Genomic DNA, 23,252 nt, shown 5'->3' on the forward strand with positions numbered 1-23,252 from the left:
GGGAAAGTTGACGGAGAAAGAGAACGCGAGAAGCGAGCAGAGCGGTGGAGAAAGAGAGAGAAAGAGAGAGTTTAGGTAACTCCCACCTGTGTGTGTGGTCGGTGTGTGGCAGGAGAGCAAGCACGTGGTCCGGCCGTGGTTAATCCGCGGCGCGGCAGGATCTAAGCATCGGTGTTTCTTCCACTTCCACCACGGTCCGGGGTCCACCACCACCGCCCACCCGCGCTCAGTGTTCGTTGGCCGTCTCCGGGTGAAGAATGCGCGTGAGTTCGCAAAGTCGGTCGCCGTTACCACCACCACAACCACCACCACAACTCTGTGGAACAGTAGTGGCACGGTAAACGATCGCGAAGGTTGCCGGCACACGCGTTGTGGGGTCCTTCCTCGTGCACATTGTGTGTGGGTCGAGGTGGAAACACACACACCCCGCCGATCCGCGCCTTTTTTCTAATTTCGTCGGTAAGCACGTGGCGTGTGGTGGGTGTAGCGCGTTCGAGGAACTCGGCTGCGGCACACGCGAGAAGAGGCGCGCACACGGACCTCGTCGTCGTCGAAGAGACAACCCTCGAAGCACGAGGGCATTGGCCGAGAAGAGGGAAGGCGAGAGGCCTTCTGCGCTCATCGAGGATGCCGCCGCTTCCTCGTCGTCGGCGACGACGTGGATGTACGCGCTTCTCGGTAAGCCCGTCACGACGACGGCCGCTAATTTTATTGGAGGATCGTGGATACGTAAAAGCGTGGTTGCAACGTGTGAACAAGTGTCTCGACGAGTGGCCGTGAAACGTGAAATAATGATATATCCAAGCATGCTGGAATTTTGGAGGATTCGTGGAATAATCTCCGCTGCCGTTTCTATCTTCCTTTGTTTCGGAACTATTAAACTAACAGATACAAACAAACACTATATCGCAAAGGATTTTGTTTTTTTTTGTGTATGTGTTTCATAATATCTCTATTATAAATGTAAATTATTACTTTGTAACTGTAATTTACTTCGATGATGATCAAATGTGTGAGAAATAGTGAAACAATTCTTTTTTCGTCGTAAAGCTATTGTTTGCCATTTTCTAAATCCTTTTTTAAAATATGCTCAATCTTTTCTTATTATTATTATTCTTTTGCTTTTGTGAATGCTAAATTATTAGCCGATTGGCTATTTATTTATTCGGGGGGATCCAACGAATAATAACGAATTATTTATACTATTTCTCATAAGGAAAGATGGGTTTTTTTTTGGTCGCGGTCACCCATCCAAATACCGATCGCGACCGACGTAACTGCACTTTGATAATCGAAAGGGTATCGTTGGATCCACACGGCCGAAGAGCTTTGGCTCTTTCTTAAGATTGAATCCCAATGTTTTGTTACTGCTCGGGGATTCATCGAGTGCAAAAATGTGGTGTTGTTTTGATTTCTTGAGGGGAAAAGAAATGAATTAATTTGGTGGATTAATCGACACGTGTCAGTGAAAAAAATGTGCACCACCTTTCTAGGATGCTAGAATTAACTCGTGTCGACCAACTATGTGCCTCTGGATTTCCACGTCGCTTATTCAAGGTATCTCCCAAATTTCTTCATTAACATCACCTAAGACTGTCGCAATGAGTTCACGCGATAAATACTCGATTGCTCGCTCGTAGAACGCATAGGATCAGCTGATCATCCGGAAAAGGAAATTTCTAATCTCTTCTTCTTCTTCTTCTTCTTCTTCCTTCTTTCAACTTTTCTCGTCGTTTATTTATCTCTCTTTCCTCGTACCGTCCTCTTTGTTCTTTTGAAATTTCGTGTTTCGAATCACTCTCTTCTGATTCGATATGAAATTATCTCCTTATCTCGGCCTTGTTATTACACATCCTTTTCTCAATTTCTCAAGGTGAATCGAATTGCATCGCTCGAAAGAAAACTTTTGTTTAAAAGTGCATAACGATGCCTTTCAATTTCTTTATTTTTCTTTCTCCTTTTCCTTGATACTCTTGCATAATATATCGATTAAAATATTTATCTATTATATTGGCCTTCGTATAGTCACAAAAATTAAAATAATTGGGATATTCAAAGTTTACTGTTAATGATTCGAGCATTAAGGAGCATTAATTTGTGTGGCTGACAAGTGGGATTTGTTTTATTTAATAATTTTTACTTTCGAAAAGTAGTTTACCATCGATTTCCTATTAAAAAAAAAAAGAAAAAAGTGCAATTCGATCTGCGTCTGACCATTCATTTTTTTTTCTAAATTATTTTTAAACTTGCAAACTTTTCAGATCCTGTTTCATCATCGTACACATCTACTAAATACACACTTATCGAATATCAACCGTCCAGTAGTGAATTTCGATACCGTGTTTTAGAAAATGTTATTAAACGAGCGATTCGAAAAAGAAAAGTAGACGCACGCGTGTGTGGAAAGTATTTATCGATTTTCTTTTTTTCTTTTTTTTCAATTTGAAAATGCTCGATAAGTTAATCGTGAGAAGATCGAGCGATGAAAACGTAGATAAGGGAAACACTTGGAAAAAATCTTTTTATCACCTCAATATACAAATGGAAGATTCTTCAGATTGGAGTCAAAATAGAAGAAATCGAGAATTGAAAAAATTCTCGAAAAAATATTGAATTCGAAAATTTATAAACGGATGATTTATGAAAAACGATTCTTTTTTTATTATTATTCTTCTTGATTGAACCCATATTTTCAATTTCGTTTGGACTGAAAAAGGAACGAAAGTGTTCTTAACGAGGGAAAAGTAAGAAATATTTTCCACCGATGTTTATCGCAAAATTATACCGTCATCGTTAATGGATCGTTAAGGATGATCCTTAATTTTTCAACTTCAATACAAATACGACGTGAAATTTCGATCTTTTCTTCGATTGCATAATTAACAACATTCCGAATCATCAGAATTTCCTCGATTCTTCTCATCGATTCATCTTCAATTTTTCGACGTGTTTATGAATATTGAAGATTTAAGAATATTCGCGATTTATAGCAAAAGTCGCATTCATAAATATCAAACGTTTAACATTTGCACGAGATACACGCATAAATCTGGAATTTCAAAAAATTTCCTACTCAAATTTGTGCTCGTTTTTTTTTTTACCTCGCTTGAGAGAAAAAACAACGAAAAATTATTACCGAAATCAAACATTGACTACATCCCGAATATCGTCGAATCGAGTTTCCAAAAATTTCATTCAAATCTCTATCAAGATTCTATCTGGTTGGATAGATCACGCGCGGCGATGTTTCGAAACACCAACGACGAACGAAAATGAATGATTCCTCGAACGAAATGCAGCGATGTTAATCACATCGCGTTACGTCATTTAGGTATCGGTAAAAGCGTTCCACGTGTCGTGGGGTCGACACGTAAGCAAAGCCGTTAACGCAACGCTCGAACGTGTGTTCGAAATGTCATAAAAATATGAAATTGTCTGTCGGCTGAGAGAGAGAAAGAGGCGCGATTAATGTCTCGACTGTGTCCGCTTCTCTTCGATTCGTTACCCGTCTAATCATTATAATTCTTCCTCGAGCGAAATCGCGGGAAATTTATTTATTTATTTGTCCCTTGTTGTTCGTTGCGAAGGAAAAATCGAACAGATTCGAGGCGAAATATCGTTCGGAGAGTAATTTTTTCGAGAACGAAATATTGAAAACCAGTCTCTTTCAAACATCGTTAACACACTTTCCCCATAGATTTGGCGTAACTTTTTTCTTCCCTGAACATTATTCTTACCTTTTCGGTGATAAGAAAAATAAAATATGCTCCTTTCGATCTTGCAGCTTTGTTATCGTCGCACGAAAAACAAATCAAACGAATTTTTCTTATAAGTAAACCATGAAATACAGCCAACTTTCGAAACATATAATAACAGCACGGTTTAGAAGGAAGTTCGACTAGCGACACTCGTGCGAAGAAACGAAACTACTTTCCGAACGATCCAAGAATTTCTACACTAAAGTGAAGTTGGCTGGATTCGACTAGCGACACTCGCGTGAAAAAACGAAACTATTTTCCGGACGAGGAACGGAGAGAATGGAACGATTTCATTGTCGCGTGAAGTCGAATCACCTTTACTTTTACACTCCTCACGTATAATTCCAATTCCCTAGATCGATATTAGGCCGTTCGATCTCCGTTTCTTACTATTTAAGAAAACTTTCTCTCTCTCTCTCTCTCTCTCCTCGAGACGATAAACGCGTAATAAAATAATTACGTAATTAAGCAACAAATAGAATCTTATCGTAATAACGCGAAATCTTGATTCGAGGAAGAGTTAACGACACCCGATCGTCCAGTAATATTCCAAACCGATTCGACGATCCCAATATCCATTAATCGTACCCGAACAACATCAAAAAAACTAATTCGATTCGATCTTCGTTACTCTTCTTCTCATATACATAAAACGACGGAAATGAGAGATTTTTAACTTCGTTCGGAATTTCCAAATGGAAAATCCACCTTTTTTTCCCCGAGCAGACGAGAGTCTCGGAAAGACCCGATTTCGAAGAGACGCGTTAAAAATTCGTTTCCGAAGCTTGGAACTCGTTCACACGTTGCAACCGCGCCTCTGCAAGAGCGCAAAAGAAAAGAAACGGTGGTGGACGTTCCCCAGAGGGTGGATTACTGGCGGACACCGGTGGTGTCATGGGGGACGATGTCGCGGTGGTGGTCGGCGATGGCACCCGCGTGAACACCACCCCCCCGCCCCTCCCCCAGGCCCAAGAGAGCCAGGATCCACGCCGTCGTTATCCGCGCGAACAGCCGGAGATAGAAAGGTATCGGGAGCAGAGGGAGGAGTTGGAGGATCTGTTGTGCTTCCAAAGGGGGCCCGAGCAGGAGATGGTCGCCCAGGATATGGCGCAGAGCTACGCTCACCTCCTCCACCAGCCCCCCGGCAGGGAACACCAGCAGGAAGAGTTCATCTCGTTGGACGAGCTGCAGTCGAGGATCCATCAGGACAATCGAGGTGGTGGCCAGGTTTCCGCCATCTTGTCGGCGGCCGACCCCTACCAGCAACAGCAACAGGGGAGTTACTATAGTCTTTCGGCTGTTCAAGAGTAAGTGGAAAAAAAATAAAAGAGAGAGAAAAGAAATCTTGTTGCTTGTTTGTGTGCACGCCGAGTTTTTGTCTCGGATAATTTTGAGTTTCGTTTTATAAAATTCGTAATTTTACAACGATCGGACGGAATCGATATCGAGACTCTGATCGGCAGAGTTAAACGGCGTGTACATGGGAATGTGATGGTTTCGTGACATAACCAGACGCATCTGCCGTATAATAAGACGATTATTTCGCGTTGCTTTGGCTAGCCTTGAATCGTCCACGTGATCTCGTTAATCGTTGCTGGATTCCTCGTGGATTTCGATCCAACATTCTGCAACTTTGTCGTAACAGAGATCAATTTCCCCTTTTCTTTATCCGTTAATAATAACAATGATACAAATCATAAATCGTGCAGAATAAATTTAATAGACGAAATTTTCTCCAACGATGAGAAGGAAAAAAAAATTCTCATTTTTCCAATCATCTTTTCTTTCGAAAATTATTATTATTATTATTATTATTATTTTCGATAGTTTCAACAATGAAACAATGAATGAAATCACGCTCGACGGTTTGTCTCTTGTCACGTGATTATACGTACGCGGCAAACAATGGGGAATCTCGAGGAGGGAGAAACATTCTTTCGCGGTTATAAATCGAGATTAATACCATACACTTTTCACGGAATACCATTTCACTAAACAACACGTGGGGCGATGATATCGCTGTTCGTTATCGGGTTATTAAAGGTTCGCTTCCCTCTCGTTTTTAGGTTATGTATGACGGATGAGTTTCGTTGGAAATTTCGTGACAATAATTCAATCTGAAAAGAAAAAGAACTAACTAATTAAGAGTAAAGTTTCGATTCTTTCCATTATTTCCATTAAAAGAACGCGCGTACAAGAAGAATTTTCTTACATAAACCGGTAAAAGGCACGAATCCTGCCGATCAGGCAAGGAGATGGAAGATAATCGGCCCTGTTTCGCGTGGCGAAGGCGTGCCACGAATCCAAACCACGTTTCTTCGCGAGTTTCTGCGCAATTCCTCTGCGCAAGGTAGAAAACTCGAAAAAGGAGGGGTGCTGCTCCATTCCGACTTTCTTCTTTACCAACCGAGTTGAGAACCGACTTATAAAACGCCATTGCGCAAGACAATTCTATATCGGAGAGTCCTCGAAAGCGGTTAACCTAACCTTTCTTTCTTTCGAGCTGCCAAATCGAGCTTCCTTTCGCGATAACGATGCACAGTGCAAATACAGTAAAAATTCAATTATATTCTGTACACAATTTTCTCAACGAAACGATAAATAAATATAAGAAGAAATAATTTTCACTCCTATCTTTGGAACGTGTCGTGCGACGTTTTACAGGAGGAAGAATTAGAAATAGGGGAAAAGCGAGAGATGGAAAGGTTTTTAATTTGGAACGGGATTGTTCAAAGGGAACGTCTAATCGAGAGAAGAAAATTTAGACGGGGATCGTTCTCGAGGACGACGCGTAACTCGCTTGACGATAATAATTAATTATTGGAGATGATGTTGCGGTGTTAAAAACGAGCAGGGTTCTCGAATGTTGTTGAAAGGTAAATGGCACGGGTTGCAAATGTGCAATGGACGACGATTGCGTCTTCTTGTATTTTTCATACTCTTTTCTTCTCTCTCTCTCTTTCTCTCTCCAAGTTGTAATCGTTCTTCTGGACGATTATTGCATATGGATTGTGAAAATATGGAAATGTTAGAGAAACGAGTTTCAGCAGGGGATCCGTTGCACTCGCGACGGATAAAAATGATAAATTATACGTCGGTACGTGGAGAAATAGAAAAGAAAAAATTATTATAAATATTTGAATAAAGTTTCAGATATGTATCAATTTATCGATTAATTTTACAACAGATTTCGAATTTTTCGTCTCGAACGAAAAATAATCAGCCCTTAAACATTTCACGGGAATTAAAAATGAATCAAATAACAGAAGATAATCCAAATAATTAATTTTAGAATAATATAAAACATCTTAAAGTGAAAAAAAAAATAATCTGTCACAAATATAATAACGTAAACAAAATACATCGATCGAATTGTGTGAACGCATACACACGCATACACACACACACTCGCGCGCGACGCGTCTCCGTGTTACACTCGTCCCGCAATCTTCTTTGCGAAGTTACGTAACAACGTGTAACGTGTACATTTCCTAATCCGCGATGACGCGCAAGAGATAACGCCCGATCGAATATTCCGCCGAATAGGGATTAAAGATTACGGATAATATCGATAACATCGTAACAGCAATTTGCAAACTCGATACTCCTCGCTGCTTTCCATCCCACCGAATATACCAGTGTGTAATTTCGATATAACGAGAGAGCAAAGGAGATTAAAATTACGTTGCGCACGTTCGCGCAATTCTTCTGCGCATCGTATTCGTATCGAAGAGTGAATTTTTCCCTTTCCTAATATCGAGCGAAATTGATCATTTTTCTTGGGACAAACGAAAGCGATACATATATTTCATCATTCTTATATCTATATTGTTGTACAATATCTGGAAAGAGAGAAGGAAAGAGAGAAACAAAAAGATAATTTTCCTTTTACGAGGAAGAGAAAGAGAGGAAGGATATAATATAATCGCGCGGACGTAGAACTTGAGGCATCGCGTGCGACTGTTGCAAAAGCGGATAGCGCGATACCAGCAACGTCGCGTGCACTGACGTATCTATGAATAAATAGAATTACGCTAATCGTGTGGGTTACATCATAATATACGGAACTACTCATACGCCGCCGGCGTAGATACGTGGCCTTCGCCGTGTCTTTTTCCTCGACTACGTAGGAAACTATTGTCGAGCAGGGGATCGCTTCTTCTTTCTCTCCTCTTCTTCCTATTCCCCTCGATTCTCGATAAATCGAATCGATTTTTTTGACCACATCGAATCATATCTTTATATCTTCTTTCTAACAATAATTCCTACTATATTTAAAAATCCAACTTATCCCCGCTAATTTAACTAGAAATTTTGAAAGGCTTTAAAAATCTCGCTCCAGATTGGTGGAAAGGATAAATACGTAAAAATTACATAATACACGTTTATCTCGCGTCGAAGAAGCTCGATAATTTTGCAATTTCCAAGAAATTAGACGAAACTGTTCCAACAGATTTCGTTGGAAATCGAGAGAAAAAACTATTGCTGCATTGTTGCACTGTAAACGAGGTATGGAAAAAAGGGAAAAGTGCTCGATGAAGCGTGAAACGGTGCATGCAACGCGTCTGATATCTTTGAGGAAAAAAAATAAAACATTTAAAAAGTACGCATCGAAATATCGATAATTGTGGGCAAATTCGACACGTTCCGCTATTTCACCGCGAGAAAGACTCGAATATCGAACACATAGGTTGGCTTTTCGAGGAATTTTAATCCGTGCAGGGAATTTATTAACAGCGAAATATACGAGTATGGTCAATCGAGTTGACTCCAAGTATTCCAATGAATTGGGAATTAGAAAAGGAATCGGGTGGTTGGAAACTTGATTTATCGCTATATAAGTAAATTGATCTACGAACAACAAGTATACACTTTTGTTTTAGAGGTGTGCGCGGTTGCCATTGGAGGCGAGTCGAGTTAATTGCATGAATTAAACATGCGTGAGAAGGAAAAATTGGAAATTTTTAATTTCGACTCGAGGAATTTGACTTTCAAGCTCGCGCCATTACTTGAAAACGAAGCTCGTTTCAATAACTGTTATTAGAATCTGCAAGCGTTCTCGCTCGAACGATCATTTGTTTCGAGCAACGAGATCTGTATGTCAACCTATTGAGATCTAACATGGAAAAAAGCGGATATAAGAAGCGAAAAACCAGTTTGCAACTACCGCTTGTCAACGTGTAAGCTGTATTAATCAAACCGTTCAAATGCTCCGTCATATCTAGATTCATTCTCTATTGTGTTCGACTAGTTATCCGATTTATTTTTAACTATTCCAGTTTCTATTTATTATTTCAATCCAGACAGAAGGACGGAATATATTGTGGAAAAGCGATGGCAAACAGGAAATTAGACTTTTTAGATCGTTTATTGTTCGTATTATTACATTATTATCTTTTGTCTTCCGAATATCATCATCCTAATTTCTCAAATCAATCGACAATCATCATTTCCAATACCATCATCCTTCGTGTAACACTGTTACTCAACATTTTCCATATATTATCTCTCCCTAAATTGTTGCGTTTTTATTACCATCCTTGATGTTATAATTCAACATTTTCCACGCATATCTCTGCCTAAATTGTAATTACAAGTACCACCAACAAACAGTTTTTTTTCCCCACCATGCTATTATAATTCCATTTTCTACATATTATCCCTTTTTAAATTATTATTTTAAATAGTTATAATTATTATCGATAAACGTACACTTTCTTACTCCAAATTCCACTATTACTATTCTCTACATTGTAATTCCAACATGTAATTCAACATTTTTTATATATTATCCCTTTCTAAATTATCATAGTTACAATTATTATCAATACATTTTCTTATTCCAAATCTACTATCCCATATTACTATCCTCTATTATATGTATAATTGTAATTCCAATATATAATTTCTAAACGTTTTCTATTATATTTCTATTCCTTTCTATTATATTATTCTTCCTTAAATTATCACTTCAAATCCCACTATTATAATTCCAATATACAATTCAACAATTTCTACATATTATCCTTCCCTACTCATTATCTATTTACTATCCTTCATATTATAATTCAACATTTTCTATATATTATCCCTCCTAAATTATCATTTCAAATAGTTACAATTATTATCAATAAATACACTTTTTTACTCCAAATCCCACTATTCCAAATCATATTACTATCCTCTATTATATGTATAATTGTAATTCCAATATATAATTTCTAAACGTTTTCTATTATATTTCTATTCCTTTCTATTATATTATTCTTCCTTAAATTATCACTTCAAATCCCACTATTATAATTCCAATATACAATTCAACAATTTCTACATATTATCCTTCCCTACTCATTATCTATTTACTATCCTTCATATTATAATTACTATTCTCTATTATATATATAATTATAATTCCAAATAATTCCAATATATAATTCAACGTTTTCTATTATATTATCCTTCCTTAAATTATTCAAATACCATAATTACAAGTATACAGCAATAAATACAACAGCTTTCTTATCTTCTAATCCTACTATGCTATTATAATTCCAACATACAATTCAACATTTTCTACATATTATCCCTCCCTACATTATCATTTCAAATACTATAGTCACAAGTAACAGCAATAAATACAACAGTTTTCTTATTCCATATCCCACTATCCTATTATAATTCCACATTTCCTACACATTATCTCTCCTTAAATTATCATTTTAAATAGTTACAAATATTTCATCAACAAACATAACAACTTTATTCTATATCCCACTATTCCATTATAATTCCAACATACAATTAAACATTTTTTACATATTATCCCTCCCTATATTATCATTTCAAATACCATAGATAACAGCTTTCTTATTCCAAACCCCACTATCCCATTATAATTCAACATTTTCTACATTTTCCTCCTTAAATTATCATTTTATTACCTTCATTATTATTCATATTACTTAACGTTCTGATTCAAGATTTTCCACATATTATCATTTCAAATATCATAGTTACAAGTACACCAACAAACATAACAACTTTCTTATTCCAAACCCCACTATCCCATTATAATTCAACATTTCCTACACATTATCCTTTTCACTCTACTTACTTCATATTATAATTCAACATTTTCTATATTTTCCTCCCTAAACTATCATTTTATTGCCTTCATTATTACCCTTAACGTTCTGATTCAATTATCTAAATTTCAAATATCATAGTACCACCAATAAACATACCAGCTTTTTTATTCCAAATCCCATTATAATTCAACGTTTCCTACATTTTCTATCATTCTACTACCTTCATTACTACCCTTAACGTTCTGATTCAACATTTCTCACACATATCTAAATTATCATTTCAAATACCATAGTATCACCAACAAACATAACAGCTTTCTTATTCCAAATTCTATTATAATTCAACGTTTCTTACATTTTCCTCCCTAAACTATCATTCTACTACCTTCATTACTACCCTTAACGTTCTGATTCAATATTTTCTACACATATCTCAATTATCTGAATTTCAAATACCATAGTACCACCAATAAACATATCAGCTTTCTTATTTCAAATCCTATTATAATTCAACATTTTCTACATTTTCCTCCCTAAACTATCATTTTATCGCCTTCATTACTACCCTTAACGTTCTGATTCAATTATCTAAATTTCAAATACCATAGTACCACCAATAAACATACCAGCTTTCTTATTCCAAATCCCATTATAATTCAACGTTTCCTACATTTTCTATCATTCTGCTACCTTCATTACTACCCTTAACGTTCTGATTCAACATTTCCCACACTTTAAATCATCAAACACCTCTATAATTAAAACTCCAACGAGCAAACGTAACAACTTTCCCCAAATCCCACATATATACCACATCCTCCATTCCTCTCAACACCAACCTCTTCTTTCCACCTCTTCATTATTCAATTATCATCACAAGCGACGCGATTACTTTTTACAGAAGTTCGTGTTCCACGGTTTACTTCGGCGACATAGGTACGGGATCGGGGGTGGGAGAAGTAACCGCCGCCTCGGCGGGGGGTGGCGAAGGTCTCAGCCTGACTCCAACCCCCGCCACCAGCAACACCGACGACACCACCACGACCACCGCCACCCCCAGCACCACCACCATTACCATCGCCGCCACCACCACCGCCGCCGCCACCACCACCACCACCGCCAACCACACCACCCCGCGGATCGTGACGGGGGCTGAACCGCCCCAGCACATGGAGACACCCTCGACGATGGTCCCCGACCAGGCACCCGCCTCCGGCCATCACTACCACCGCGGTCACCACCACCACCACCACCACCACCACAACCATCATCATCATCATCATCGAAGCGCCTCCACCACCCCCACCCACGGACCGCCCAACACAGACACCTCGGACGAGTTCGTCAACGTTTCCAGGAAGCGGAAACTGTCCTGCCAGTGAGTGTCTCCTCCTTCTTTTTCTTCTCTTAAATCAATCGCGTCCGTCTTTTCCGAGATTTGAGTCGGGGAGGGAAATACGTCGTTCCGTACAATTGAAACGCAGACGTGGCAAGTCGGAGAGAAATATTCCAACCGTTACACACATTAAGCGTCCATTGAGAGATGGAGAGAGCGAGAGAGAGTGAAGCCAGATAAACGCATTCAAGAGTGACATTTCCATCTGGAAGCATATTTCTCCCCTCCTGCTTCCAACCCTTCTTGCCAATCGACGCCCCCTCCCCTTTTCGTTTCTCTTGGAGCCAAGTTGAAGTAATTACTCCAATCAACGTGTCGGTTACCCGCTCAAAGGGTTAAGTTAATGATTAACTTAGAGGCCAAGATTCGCGTCTCTCTCTCTCTCGGAGGAGGAGATTGTGGTCGAAATGGAGCTTCGGCTCAATCGACAGCTCCCTGACCGGAATCTATCCAATTTAGAGCGAGTTCGAAGCGTGTTCTCTCCCTAACTTTCCAATCTTCCTAACATCTGAATCTTATATATGTATATAATTTAAGGTGAATAAGAATTAATTTATACCAAGTTATTCCAAGTTAACTCTTTCCCTTTTTCAAATTGTTCGTTTAAAATCCCTGTAATCGATAATCCGTTTATTTTGATAAATTTGGAACATTATCCGAGAGAGAGAAAAAGAAAACGTGAAAATTAATTCTCGAGAAGCAGCGGGGAGGAGGAAGTTGGTGAAATTTTCAAAGGGGTCCAGGGAAGAAATTGATTCGTTAGTTACGTACCCTTTCTTCATGTTTCGACGCTCGTGTAGGTCTTCCTTTAATTATTATTCGCATTATATTTCCCACAGTCCAACGAAAAGAAGGGAACGCCGTATAATTTCCTTAGATTAAATTTTGCGATTTGGAAATATCGTGTGCATGACTGTGCAAGAAAAATACTCTAAGAATACCATCTCCTTTCTGTTCCAGCGACGGTAGTGATTTATTGGACGACGCGGGAGACGATGCCAAATCAGTTCGCACAAACGACGACAGCAAAAAGTAAGCATCTATGATCGACCTGAAAGCGACGGTAAATCGATCAAATCGATCGAGGAATCGTTTTTTATCGGGGAAACCGCACCAAGGGTTTTTAAAGCTTGCTCGACGGTTACGTTGTTGTATTATGTCAGGTATTATTGCCAAGGTACGCCACCTTGACCTACCTTCCTTCCTTCCTCTGGCTTCGTCGACCGCGTCATTAATCCAATCTGCTCTTGTGGATTTTAAAAGAGGAAACAGGGACGTTGCATCGAGTCGAGGAATTCGACGACTCCTTCGAGATCCCTCCTCTTTTCGTAAAAGGAAAAAAAATAAACGAGGAAAGGGAATAATAAGTGAATTCGTTGACGTTCGGATGGACAAAGAGTGGTATAGTTGTGGTTGGGCTCGAATAAATCGAAACTAGTTTCTCGTAGCCGCGACTTCCGGCCACGGCCAATTGATCGCCACGGGGGCATGAATGCGAATTCCTCGCGGTCGAATCACCGATGCGACGCAGCTCACAAAAGCGGCGTTTATCAGCTTGAATCGCCTTTATTTGTAATTGATTCCCCTCCTCCCGGCTGGGCCGCCGCGTCTTCTTCTTCGAGAGGGAGAACGAGTTTAAGAAGTCGCCGTCGATATTTTCGCGATTACTGCAATTTTTTCTATGGATTATCTTTTATGAAAGGAGATCGAGGAGAAAGGAAATTTCTTAGAAATTTCTGTAACTAAGAGTGTTTCTAAAAAAAAGTTTCTCGAAGAAATTTCTAGGAAAAATCTTCATTCGTTGCCAAAGAATTCTTTCCTTTTTCCTTAAAAAACATTCGCTCAAAATTTTATAACTATTTCGAAAAAAAAGTCTCTATCTAAAAGTACATCTAAAAGATTCGCAAAATTTCTACTCAAAGAGATCCCCAAAATTTTCAAAACCTCGAAAAAAGTCTCTAATCTAAAATATATCCAAAAGATTCGCAAAAACTTATACGATTTCTAAAAAAATTTCTAGGAAAAAACTGCATTGGTTGTCAAAGAATCCTTTCCTCTTTTTCTTTTCTTAAAAAGCATTCCCCCAAAATTTCCAAAATTCGAATCACATCTACCTCGAAGAAAATTTTCTATCTAAAAGTATTTAAAAAATTCGCAAAAAATTCCTATACGATTTCTAAAAAAATTCTTAGAAAATCTCCCAAAACGTTTCCAAAATATCAAAAAAAATCGCTATCTAAAATATATCCAAAAGATTCGCAAAAAGTCCTTATACGATTCCTAAAAAATTTCTAGAAAAGCTCCCAAAATATTTCAAAGAAATATTTCTACTCGAAAGGATCCCCAAAATTTCCAAAATTCTATTTTTTAAAAAGTACATCTAAAAACTTAGTAAAAAATCCCTATACGACTTCTAAAAAAATCCCTAGAAAATCTCCCAAAATGTTTCCAAGAAACTTCTACTCAAAGGGATCCCCAAAATTTCCCCAAAACCCGACTTACGTGTATCTCTAAAAATCTGGAAATATCGAATTCTAAAAAAACCCTTTCCCCTTCCTTGTTTTTCCAGGCAAAATCACAGCGAGATCGAGAAAAGGAGGAGGGACAAAATGAACACGTACATAACCGAGCTTTCGGCAATGGTGCCCATGTGCCACGCCATGTCCCGCAAACTCGACAAGCTGACCGTGCTCAGGATGGCCGTCCAACACTTGAAGACCATTCTGGGCGCCGTCACCTCGTACACGGAGGGCCACTACAAGCCGGCGTTCCTCAGCGATCAGGAGCTCAAGACGCTCATACTTCAAGTAAGTAATACGTCCAATGATAAATGAAAAAAATACCACCAAATTTTTAGAAATTTCCAATACGGAAGGATTTCGAAAGATTCGGTTTATCAAGTTTATTTCTCGAGGATTGGAAAGGGAGCGTAATAAACGATGGCAAACCGTGGTATTATCGCATTAGAAACGCAAACGTCGAATCGTATCGAATCACCGCGACGTTGCGCTTTATTGCGTCCCGTTTTATTCATCAAACAACGGATAAATGTCAATGGGTTTTTTCCTCGTCCCGTTTCGAATCGTTCCAACGAGCCCATATTTTTTCCGCTTCTTTCTCTTTTTTTTTTTCGAATCAGCAAACGTGCGAGATCAACGATTTCCAACGTCTCGGATGTCGAGACTCGTGATGAGCAAGGATTAGAAACTATCGATGCAACATTGTGGTTCGATAAATTTTTAACGAGCTATTGCACGGCTCGTTGCATCATTGGAAAATATGCGAACCTGTCGAATGGCCGCGGCACGTTGAGACAAGTCGCGAAACCTCGTTGCGCAACCGCGGCATCGAATTATTTTCGAATCGCGTTTGTTTTACTCGATCGAGAAATTTTAACGCCTTCGAGCTCGAGATACCCGAAAAATAATCGACTTTTTCTTCTAAAAATCAAACTTAAGAGTTAATTTGTCGAAAAATATATTCTTGCCCCATCATTGTATTAAAATAATATACAAAAATTGATTACGTTCGACACATCGAGTTCAAAATTTTGAAAAAGAGAAAAAGAATAAAACAAAAATTGAAATATACGATCGAGGTGAAAAGTTTAAAAAAAAGAAGAAAAGCGATGATAACAATCGACTTTTTCTTCTAAAAATCAAACTTAAGAGTTAATTAATCGAAAAATATCTTCTTGCCCCATCATTGTATTAAAATAATATACAAAAATTGATTACGTTCGACACGTCGAGTTCAAAATTTTGAAAAAGAGAAAAAGAATAAAACAAAAATTGAAATATACGATCGAGGTGAAAAGTTTAAAAAAAAGAAGAAAAGCGATGATAACAATCGATTTTTTCTTCTAAAAATCAAACTTAAGAGTTAATTTGTCGAAAAATATATTCTTGCCCCATCATTGTATTAAAATAATATACAAAAATTGATTACGTTCGACACATCGAGTTCAAAATTTTGAAAAAGAGAAAAAGAATAATACAAAAATTGAAATATACGAAAAGTTAAAAAAAGAAAAGAAACAGCGATGATAATAATGATTCGAACGGTGCTTGATAGGCGTTATTATTGCTACGATTGCAAAAAGGAAAGGGAGAAACGAGTATCCGTTCGGCTAAAAGTCTGAAAGTGACCGATTCCGACGATGAGATTATACGCCATTACCTATTCCGTATTCGGAAAACGAGATAGGAGATACGATTGTGCATACCATTCGAGTAAGACTTCCTGGTATTTCAGAATCACTTGCGTAATTCGAATAACTCGCCTCGAACACGTTTTCTTTATGTATATATATCGTACGCGACAATTTCGTTTCACCTTTTCATCAATTTTCCACTAAACGAATATAATTAGATAAGCGACAGCTGGATCGTAGATAAGAATCACACGCTATTTCTTTTTCGTGCACAATTTTTCAAAAAGAATCCCAATACTTGTAATAATCTTCTTATTGTGGAGGGGAAAAAAAAAAAAAAAAAAAAAGATCAAACGAAATCATCGGTCACGGAAGGGTTTCACTTTCGACCCCCTCTCCGCGCCCGTTTTCCCATGCGAGCTCGCAAGTGCGATCGCATTAAAGCCGAAGTCATTAATCCGCTAATTGGAAGCAATGCGGGGGAAAAGTTTTTACTCGTTGTAAAAGGCCGTCCCGTGCGTTTTGCAATCGTAAGAGACTGTTGACAGTGGTTCCCTTATTCGAAATCGAAAAATTCTCTCAAACTTCGATCATCAATTCTGTATCGCGAAGAATATTTCCATCGCTTTATCCATTTTTTCCAATTCGAAAGATAATTACTTTGAAAGAAATATTGATTTGGAACATTTTCTTTTTTTTTTTGTTTCAATCAGAAAGAAACTTTTCAATATTAATAATCGACCGTATGATCAGAACGGTCGATCGAACAAACTTCGCGTCCTGTCACTCGTGTTACGATATAACACGTAATTGAGAACCACTGAAGTGTGTATATAGTATATCTAATAGCCGTGGCTAACCTTTCTCCGGCGTGCTACACATTTTTCACAGAGATCGGCCTCTGTGACGGGTGAAAGAGAAGGGTACGAGGCATGTAGATCTGCAATTACGCGTCCCCGTTGATAATACCTTTTGCCCGAGCCGTTTACCTCGATCGAGCTTCTGATCATCATCGATTATCGACGGGGCCGCCGTGTATCATCGTATATCTGTTGATCCTACTCGCGCGATTGAATAAATTCGCTCGAGATATTTCGTGTGATTTTTCTGATTTATTTTTTAATAAAAATAATTATAGGCAAGAGAGTTATTCGACGAATTGAGAACGATAAATATTACCAACAGAGTACTTTGCATGGATTTTATAATCGAATAGGGATCGATTAAATTGAAAAAAAAGAAAAAAAGCCGTTTCTCTTGTATTTGCGAAGCGTTAGTTATCTTGCTTATTACTTGTCCGTTTCCTTTATCGTATGGCTGGCTCGTATTGCTTGGCTGGTAACGTAAGGCTGATACTAGATTGGATTAAATCATTCGACGTGGACGTGTTATGAAATTGTTAACAAAGTTAATTTTCTTCCGATCCTCTCGCGAATCATTTCCAAAAAAGTTTTCAACCAGAAAAGATATCTCGCGATCTCTATTTTCACGATCCAATTTTCAAACAAGCTATAAACAAACGTTTCGTAACAAGTGTAACGGTATGTCGCTAACGAGTCAAGGTGCAGGGTGTGTGCAGAAACGTACTCGGATAATATACATACGTAAGATGTTTCACCAATGAATCTATAGTTATAAAAGTTCTCCAATGGTGTATGAAAAGACAGAAATAAAAATTTCATTGAAATAAAATTAAATAATTCCAATTCTATTCTTTTTAAATAAAACAATCTTTATAAAATATAAAAAAATATATATACTTTGTATGTAATACGTTGTGAAAGAAAGAAAAATAGAGATAACCTCAAAATCTGTCAAACTCGACTTCGAGCGCGTAAGAAAACTTTTTCCATCTCTTTAAGAATCATAACGTAAGAGCGAGTATCGTGTAACGCCCTATACGTACATATTATACTTGAGCGGCGAGTCTCGAAGGTTTAAGAATGAGCCTCGACACGAGTTCCTTTTCACTTTAGATTCCGTCACGCGACTGAGCACGGAGCTCGTGTCGGCCGCTTGGCGGGCATTTTTCACTGTCGGCCAGATATACGCGGTAAGTAGATAGGTTTATCTTTTATCGGGGCGCTTTCCTTGCCGCGGCGCTCTACACCGTGCGGCTAAATATTCGAAACGAGTGACCACACCCGGCATACCAACCGGCTCTCGAATCGTAACCCACCGCCGCGCCAGCCACCATTATTGTCCATTGAAACTTTCATTGCCTCACCACCGTTCATTACCACCGTCGATATACGTATCCGGTTCGCGGATAAATTAACATTTCCAGGGACGTTAACCATGTAAAACCATGCATCCTTGGATCAACGTGCGTCGCGTAAAAAAAATGGAATAATTGTATCGGTTACTTGTGCCTCTTGGCATCCGAGTTTCTGAAAATAAACGCTTCGAAGGTAAGGATCGGTAACATAACCTCTTCGTTGCGTTATATCGATACGGTGGAACGTACTCGGTTGTAGTTCCACGCGTAAATGATTATAATTAAAATGATGAAATCTTTTCTTTTTTTTTTTTTATAATAAAACAGGACAGATAATACATTATAAATAAATAAATGAATCAATAATTAAAATTTATTTTAAAAAACTGGGGAAAAAAGCCCGAAACTTATTAATTCCTATTTAACACGATAATTGTGCGACAATAAAAATAGAATTATGAAATTTTTCCATTGTAGACTTTCCAACCGGATGAAAAAATAATAATAATTAATTATCTCGTATTTTAGATATATCCTCATTATGCAAATTAAATAAAACTGTCCATTAATCGATGAAAAACAACTTTTCTGATATTCAATCAATATACCGTGATGAAATATAAATTTATTAGACGTCAGGTATTAAAGACGAACAATATTATTCGATCCGTGCATTTTTATCGATGTCTTATTTAGCATTTTATTAGTTTTTTTACATCGAACGATAACGTGCAATTATACAGATACGCATCTACGTTCAGCGAACGTTACAACATCTTTCCAAGGAATATTATGCAGCCAGTTATTACTTCACGGGACATCCATCGATTGAATTGATTAACTGCTACGTTATAACTGCATTTTTGCCATTTAAAATCCGTAAAGATTCTTCTTTCTTTAAAGTTCGATATTTTAAATAAAAATTGATAATTACGCAGAAACGAGGATGTTAAAAATCAATTATGTTAAATTTCGAATATGTCGTAAATATAACAACACTTTTTCACTCTGCCTTTTTTATCGACCGTATCCTATTTTTACCCACCGAGTTTTTTAACCTGACTTATGTCAAATTAGATTGAGTTAGGTTAGGAAATTATCACATTCTACGCAAATCATCTTTCACGCAAAAAATTGTACACTTTCAAAGACATTTCTTTCTCTAACGGACCTTTGATCGTTGTGCAAAACGATTAAAAAAATTATGAGAAAAATTAAGGCCTAAAAATAAAATCTAGATTAACAAATACTTTCTATCGTTATATTTCATTTTCGTTATCGCGAAAATGAAAAATAATCGATAGTTAAAAAAATAAGCAAAATGAATGTCTCACATAAAACATTATTCTGCCTATTAATTTATCTATTTAACCTTATTTAAGCATGCACTTAATTATATATACATTTCATTTTTCTTATAAAGTACTCGTTCATCTAATGAAATTATCTTCGAGATAATTTCATTAATTATAAACTTAACTCTGCCTATTAAAAATATAATGATTCCTACCTACATACGTACAAATATCTTAAATTCTAATTATCAGAGAAAATGCGAATGAGATAAAAGAATGATGATCTAAAATTATAACTGTGGATTTGATTGCTTGGAACGAGAGAATTTATTTGGATGACTCGTTTTGAAGAATGTGAATGGAAATCTGATAACAAAATGACGAGGAAGGCGAGGGTAGTGTTCGACAAGGAGAAAAGCAGGATAAAGCTCGTAATGACTCAAGAATATTTCTAACATACAGAAATTTGAGAAATCCCACTTACCAGAGATCTAAAAATTTACCTGATCTGTTTCTGATCCCGCCGGAGTATTCTTTCTTCGCAAGAAGATGCTGAAAGGAAAAGAACGAAGAAAAAAGGTAGCCAGAAGGGCTGCCAAAATTATCCACTCAATTTGAACAAACCCGTGAGTGGATCCTTCATTAACGCTAAATTTTCAAAAAGAAAAAAAAAATGCGAAAAAAAACTCGATAAAAAAAAGAACGAATTATTGTAATTTTAATTTACGTAACACTATTAATACTAATTTATGCACTCGTATACAATTAAAACTAACAACGGATCCATTGTAGTTGTACAACCACGCTTATGTCTTGTAATCGTATTAAGTGGTCCAGGAATAGGACCATCTTCCACATTCGTCGTGTACGCGACACTACTTCAAAACTACGTTTATTGCTCATCAACGCGAAAAAGGTTGACGGTAATTTTTAATTCGACAAATTTATTATTACTACCGTATTTATTCAAAGCTACTTTAAAAAAAATTAAATTGAAACTAATATTTTTGCAACACGATTTTAAATAAAAAAATTATACTAATTGCAATTAATAATTAAAAACAATCGCGTAATATTTTAATACGCGACGCTAATTCAAAAATCGTTAAAATTACGTGATGGGCCCGCATGCGTCGGCCAGACGATACAACAACATATACTACGTATTACTAAAACGAGCACAGTGACGAGGTAGTAACAATGACTTCCCATTCTTTGGACCTAAATAAGATCCAAAAAATGAGGAGCCATTCGTTGCAGCCCTCTTCGCGACAGTTTGTCGGGCCTCTTCGGTCTTCCTCCTTCGGGCGCGATGCCCGCTGAAACTTAAATCTAGGCTCGAGATTCCCTGCTCGCGAATCAAGAAAAAAGAGAAAGAAAAAAGACTAAATCGCGGAAGCTAAGCCGAGGAATCTCGAGCGCGACGTTCGTTTCGAGAAGAAATCGCGACCGCGACCGCGCAATTCGAAAAGTCGATGGACAAAGCCAGAGAGGAGCGACACGCTTCGCTCTTCTCCAGCTGCATCCTCCACTTTTCAAATTGTATTTCCAGAAACAGGTTGCCGCGCGAAAACGCGCCTACCCGAGCGGAGACTGCGACAACCTGCCCGGCCCTACCTACTTATCCATTAACATTCGCACCAGAAAGTATGCTACCTGTCCTGCCTGACCCTATATTTAAAAATTGGCAAAGCAGGCACACCAACACATTCGTTCCAACGATTCTCACGCATAACGCTCGGGCGCAAAAGCCTACACTAGGGAAAGCGCCCCGGGACGCCTCCGACACCCGAGCTTGGCGCTCGTCTCTCACACTCTAACTTTACGTACCATTTTCCTGAAATCGACTGACGACGGTTAGCGACCATTGCGTCTCAATTGCGAATATTTAAAATCGAAAGAATATACGTGTCTTCTAAAGAAATGATCCTGTTAATCAGGATAAATGCTATAAATTTTAATATCATTATTATAACGTGAAATAATAAGGTCAAGGCTAAAATTATTATTATCGTAAATGTTATATTATAATAATGATTAGTAATTGTGAATAGATTAATTTTTGAAACGACGCAATTCCACAGCCTAACCACACGCACACACAATGTGGAAAATACGTCGCGCACGATACACTAACGCATCGTCAGTCGCTGAGAAATTGTTAGAAACTTATAAACTAAAATCATCGTACCCATTGCCTCTCTCTCACTCAAGTAGCACCTGGGCCCGTGAGTGAGATCCTGGCAATGGACACGGAAGGGGTTAAACCTGAAAATCCTGAGCTAAAAAAATATTAATGAATCTTTTTTCTAACGGGCTAGTATTCTTTAGTTTATGTATTTTTTTATTTTAATCTTTAAATAAATTCTACTATAACGACTTTAATATTAAAAATTTAATATTGAACGAATAAAAATGTTGATAAAAATTTATTGATAAGAAAAAATGTGAATACTGAGACTCAATTTAAAATAAAATAATTGAAACTAATTGAATTATTAATGGAAGTAAACCTCAAGCGATTCCTTAATCAAAGCATAATTCGAAAAATATATAAAAACAATGTTCAAAACTTGTTGCTTTGATTCTGAAATCTGCCTGTCGCGAAATGTCTTCTTGTGCATAAGATTTCACATTCTTCGACGAAAGTTCTATTATTATTAATATTCTAAGAATCGAATAAATAAATCATGTAATACGCTATTATGAAAATTAAAAATAATTTATTATCGCATTAACGATAATACTTGAACTCATAACTGTTATGCAATAATTGCAACGAAGTTGGATAACATCTGATTTCTCCATTATTTAATTAACGTTATTTCAATCATTTATTACTAATTGAAATGTACATTTCTAATTCACAGATAAATATTCACATAATATTTGACTCTAAAACTATTAAATATAACCTATAATATTACAACTTATTAATTTTAAATATCAATTTACTTTATTATCAATATTATATTACATGAATTATTATTAAAACATTCAAAAACGCGATGCACAAGAAAACCTAGCCTATGCTAATAAATAAAACACATAAAAAATGTTACTACTCACGGGTATATTAAGTACCCGTGGTCACTGTGCTCGTGCAAAAATCTACGTATACAACCAATCACTCGTGTCGATTCGGATCTTTCATCCTACGACATGATTGAGCGACCGGAGGAACATAAATGCATGCGACTCACCGTTCGAAGCGAAGAACGTTTCCACTAGGAAGTAATCGAGGAGGCCATTGTCGTAGCAAGTAGTTGTGGACACGATGAAGCATCTGTAACACAAAAATGGAACAATATAATTAAAAACACGGTTCAGTTGTTTGAAAAAAT

The 23,252-nt window shown here is 37.4% G+C and overlaps 1 protein-coding gene and 2 long non-coding RNA genes across 9 annotated transcripts in view; 1 reads left to right on the forward strand and 2 right to left on the reverse strand.

Moving 5' to 3' along the window:
- LOC107998504 (uncharacterized) overlaps positions 1–23,252 on the reverse strand; it is a 130,660-nt gene that overhangs the window by 106,003 nt on the left and 1,405 nt on the right. For all 3 annotated transcript variants that reach the window (XR_009831730.1, XR_009831728.1, XR_009831727.1), the window contains one exon: positions 20,412–23,194. This is a non-coding gene — a long non-coding RNA (uncharacterized LOC107998504). The remainder of the gene's footprint in view (positions 1–20,411; positions 23,195–23,252) is intronic.
- The window catches only part of LOC107998496 (protein cycle), a 41,710-nt gene that overhangs the window by 3,626 nt on the left and 14,832 nt on the right, over positions 1–23,252 (forward strand). For 2 of the 5 annotated variants that reach the window (XM_062081214.1, XM_062081210.1), the window contains exons 1-5: positions 44–678; positions 4,621–5,065; positions 11,748–12,224; positions 13,203–13,274; positions 14,812–15,049. In XM_062081214.1, the coding sequence (XP_061937198.1) occupies positions 663–678; positions 4,621–5,065; positions 11,748–12,224; positions 13,203–13,274; positions 14,812–15,049 (1,248 nt within the window). In that variant the 5' untranslated portion in view covers positions 44–662. Of the gene's footprint in view, positions 1–43; positions 679–4,620; positions 5,066–11,747; positions 12,225–13,202; positions 13,275–14,811; positions 15,050–23,252 lie in introns of those variants that run through there. The other 3 variants (XM_062081215.1, XM_062081216.1, XM_062081211.1) reach the window with 2 other exon arrangements.
- LOC133666889 (uncharacterized) lies at positions 5,538–7,700 on the reverse strand. The gene is made up of 2 exons (XR_009831734.1): positions 5,971–7,700; positions 5,538–5,875 (listed from the first exon to the last, which is right to left on the reverse strand). It is a non-coding gene; the product is annotated as an uncharacterized LOC133666889 (long non-coding RNA).

The sequence above is a fragment of the Apis cerana genome, linkage group LG11 (genome assembly GCF_029169275.1).
Source record: "Apis cerana isolate GH-2021 linkage group LG11, AcerK_1.0, whole genome shotgun sequence".
Lineage (NCBI taxonomy): Eukaryota > Metazoa > Arthropoda > Insecta > Hymenoptera > Apidae > Apis > Apis cerana.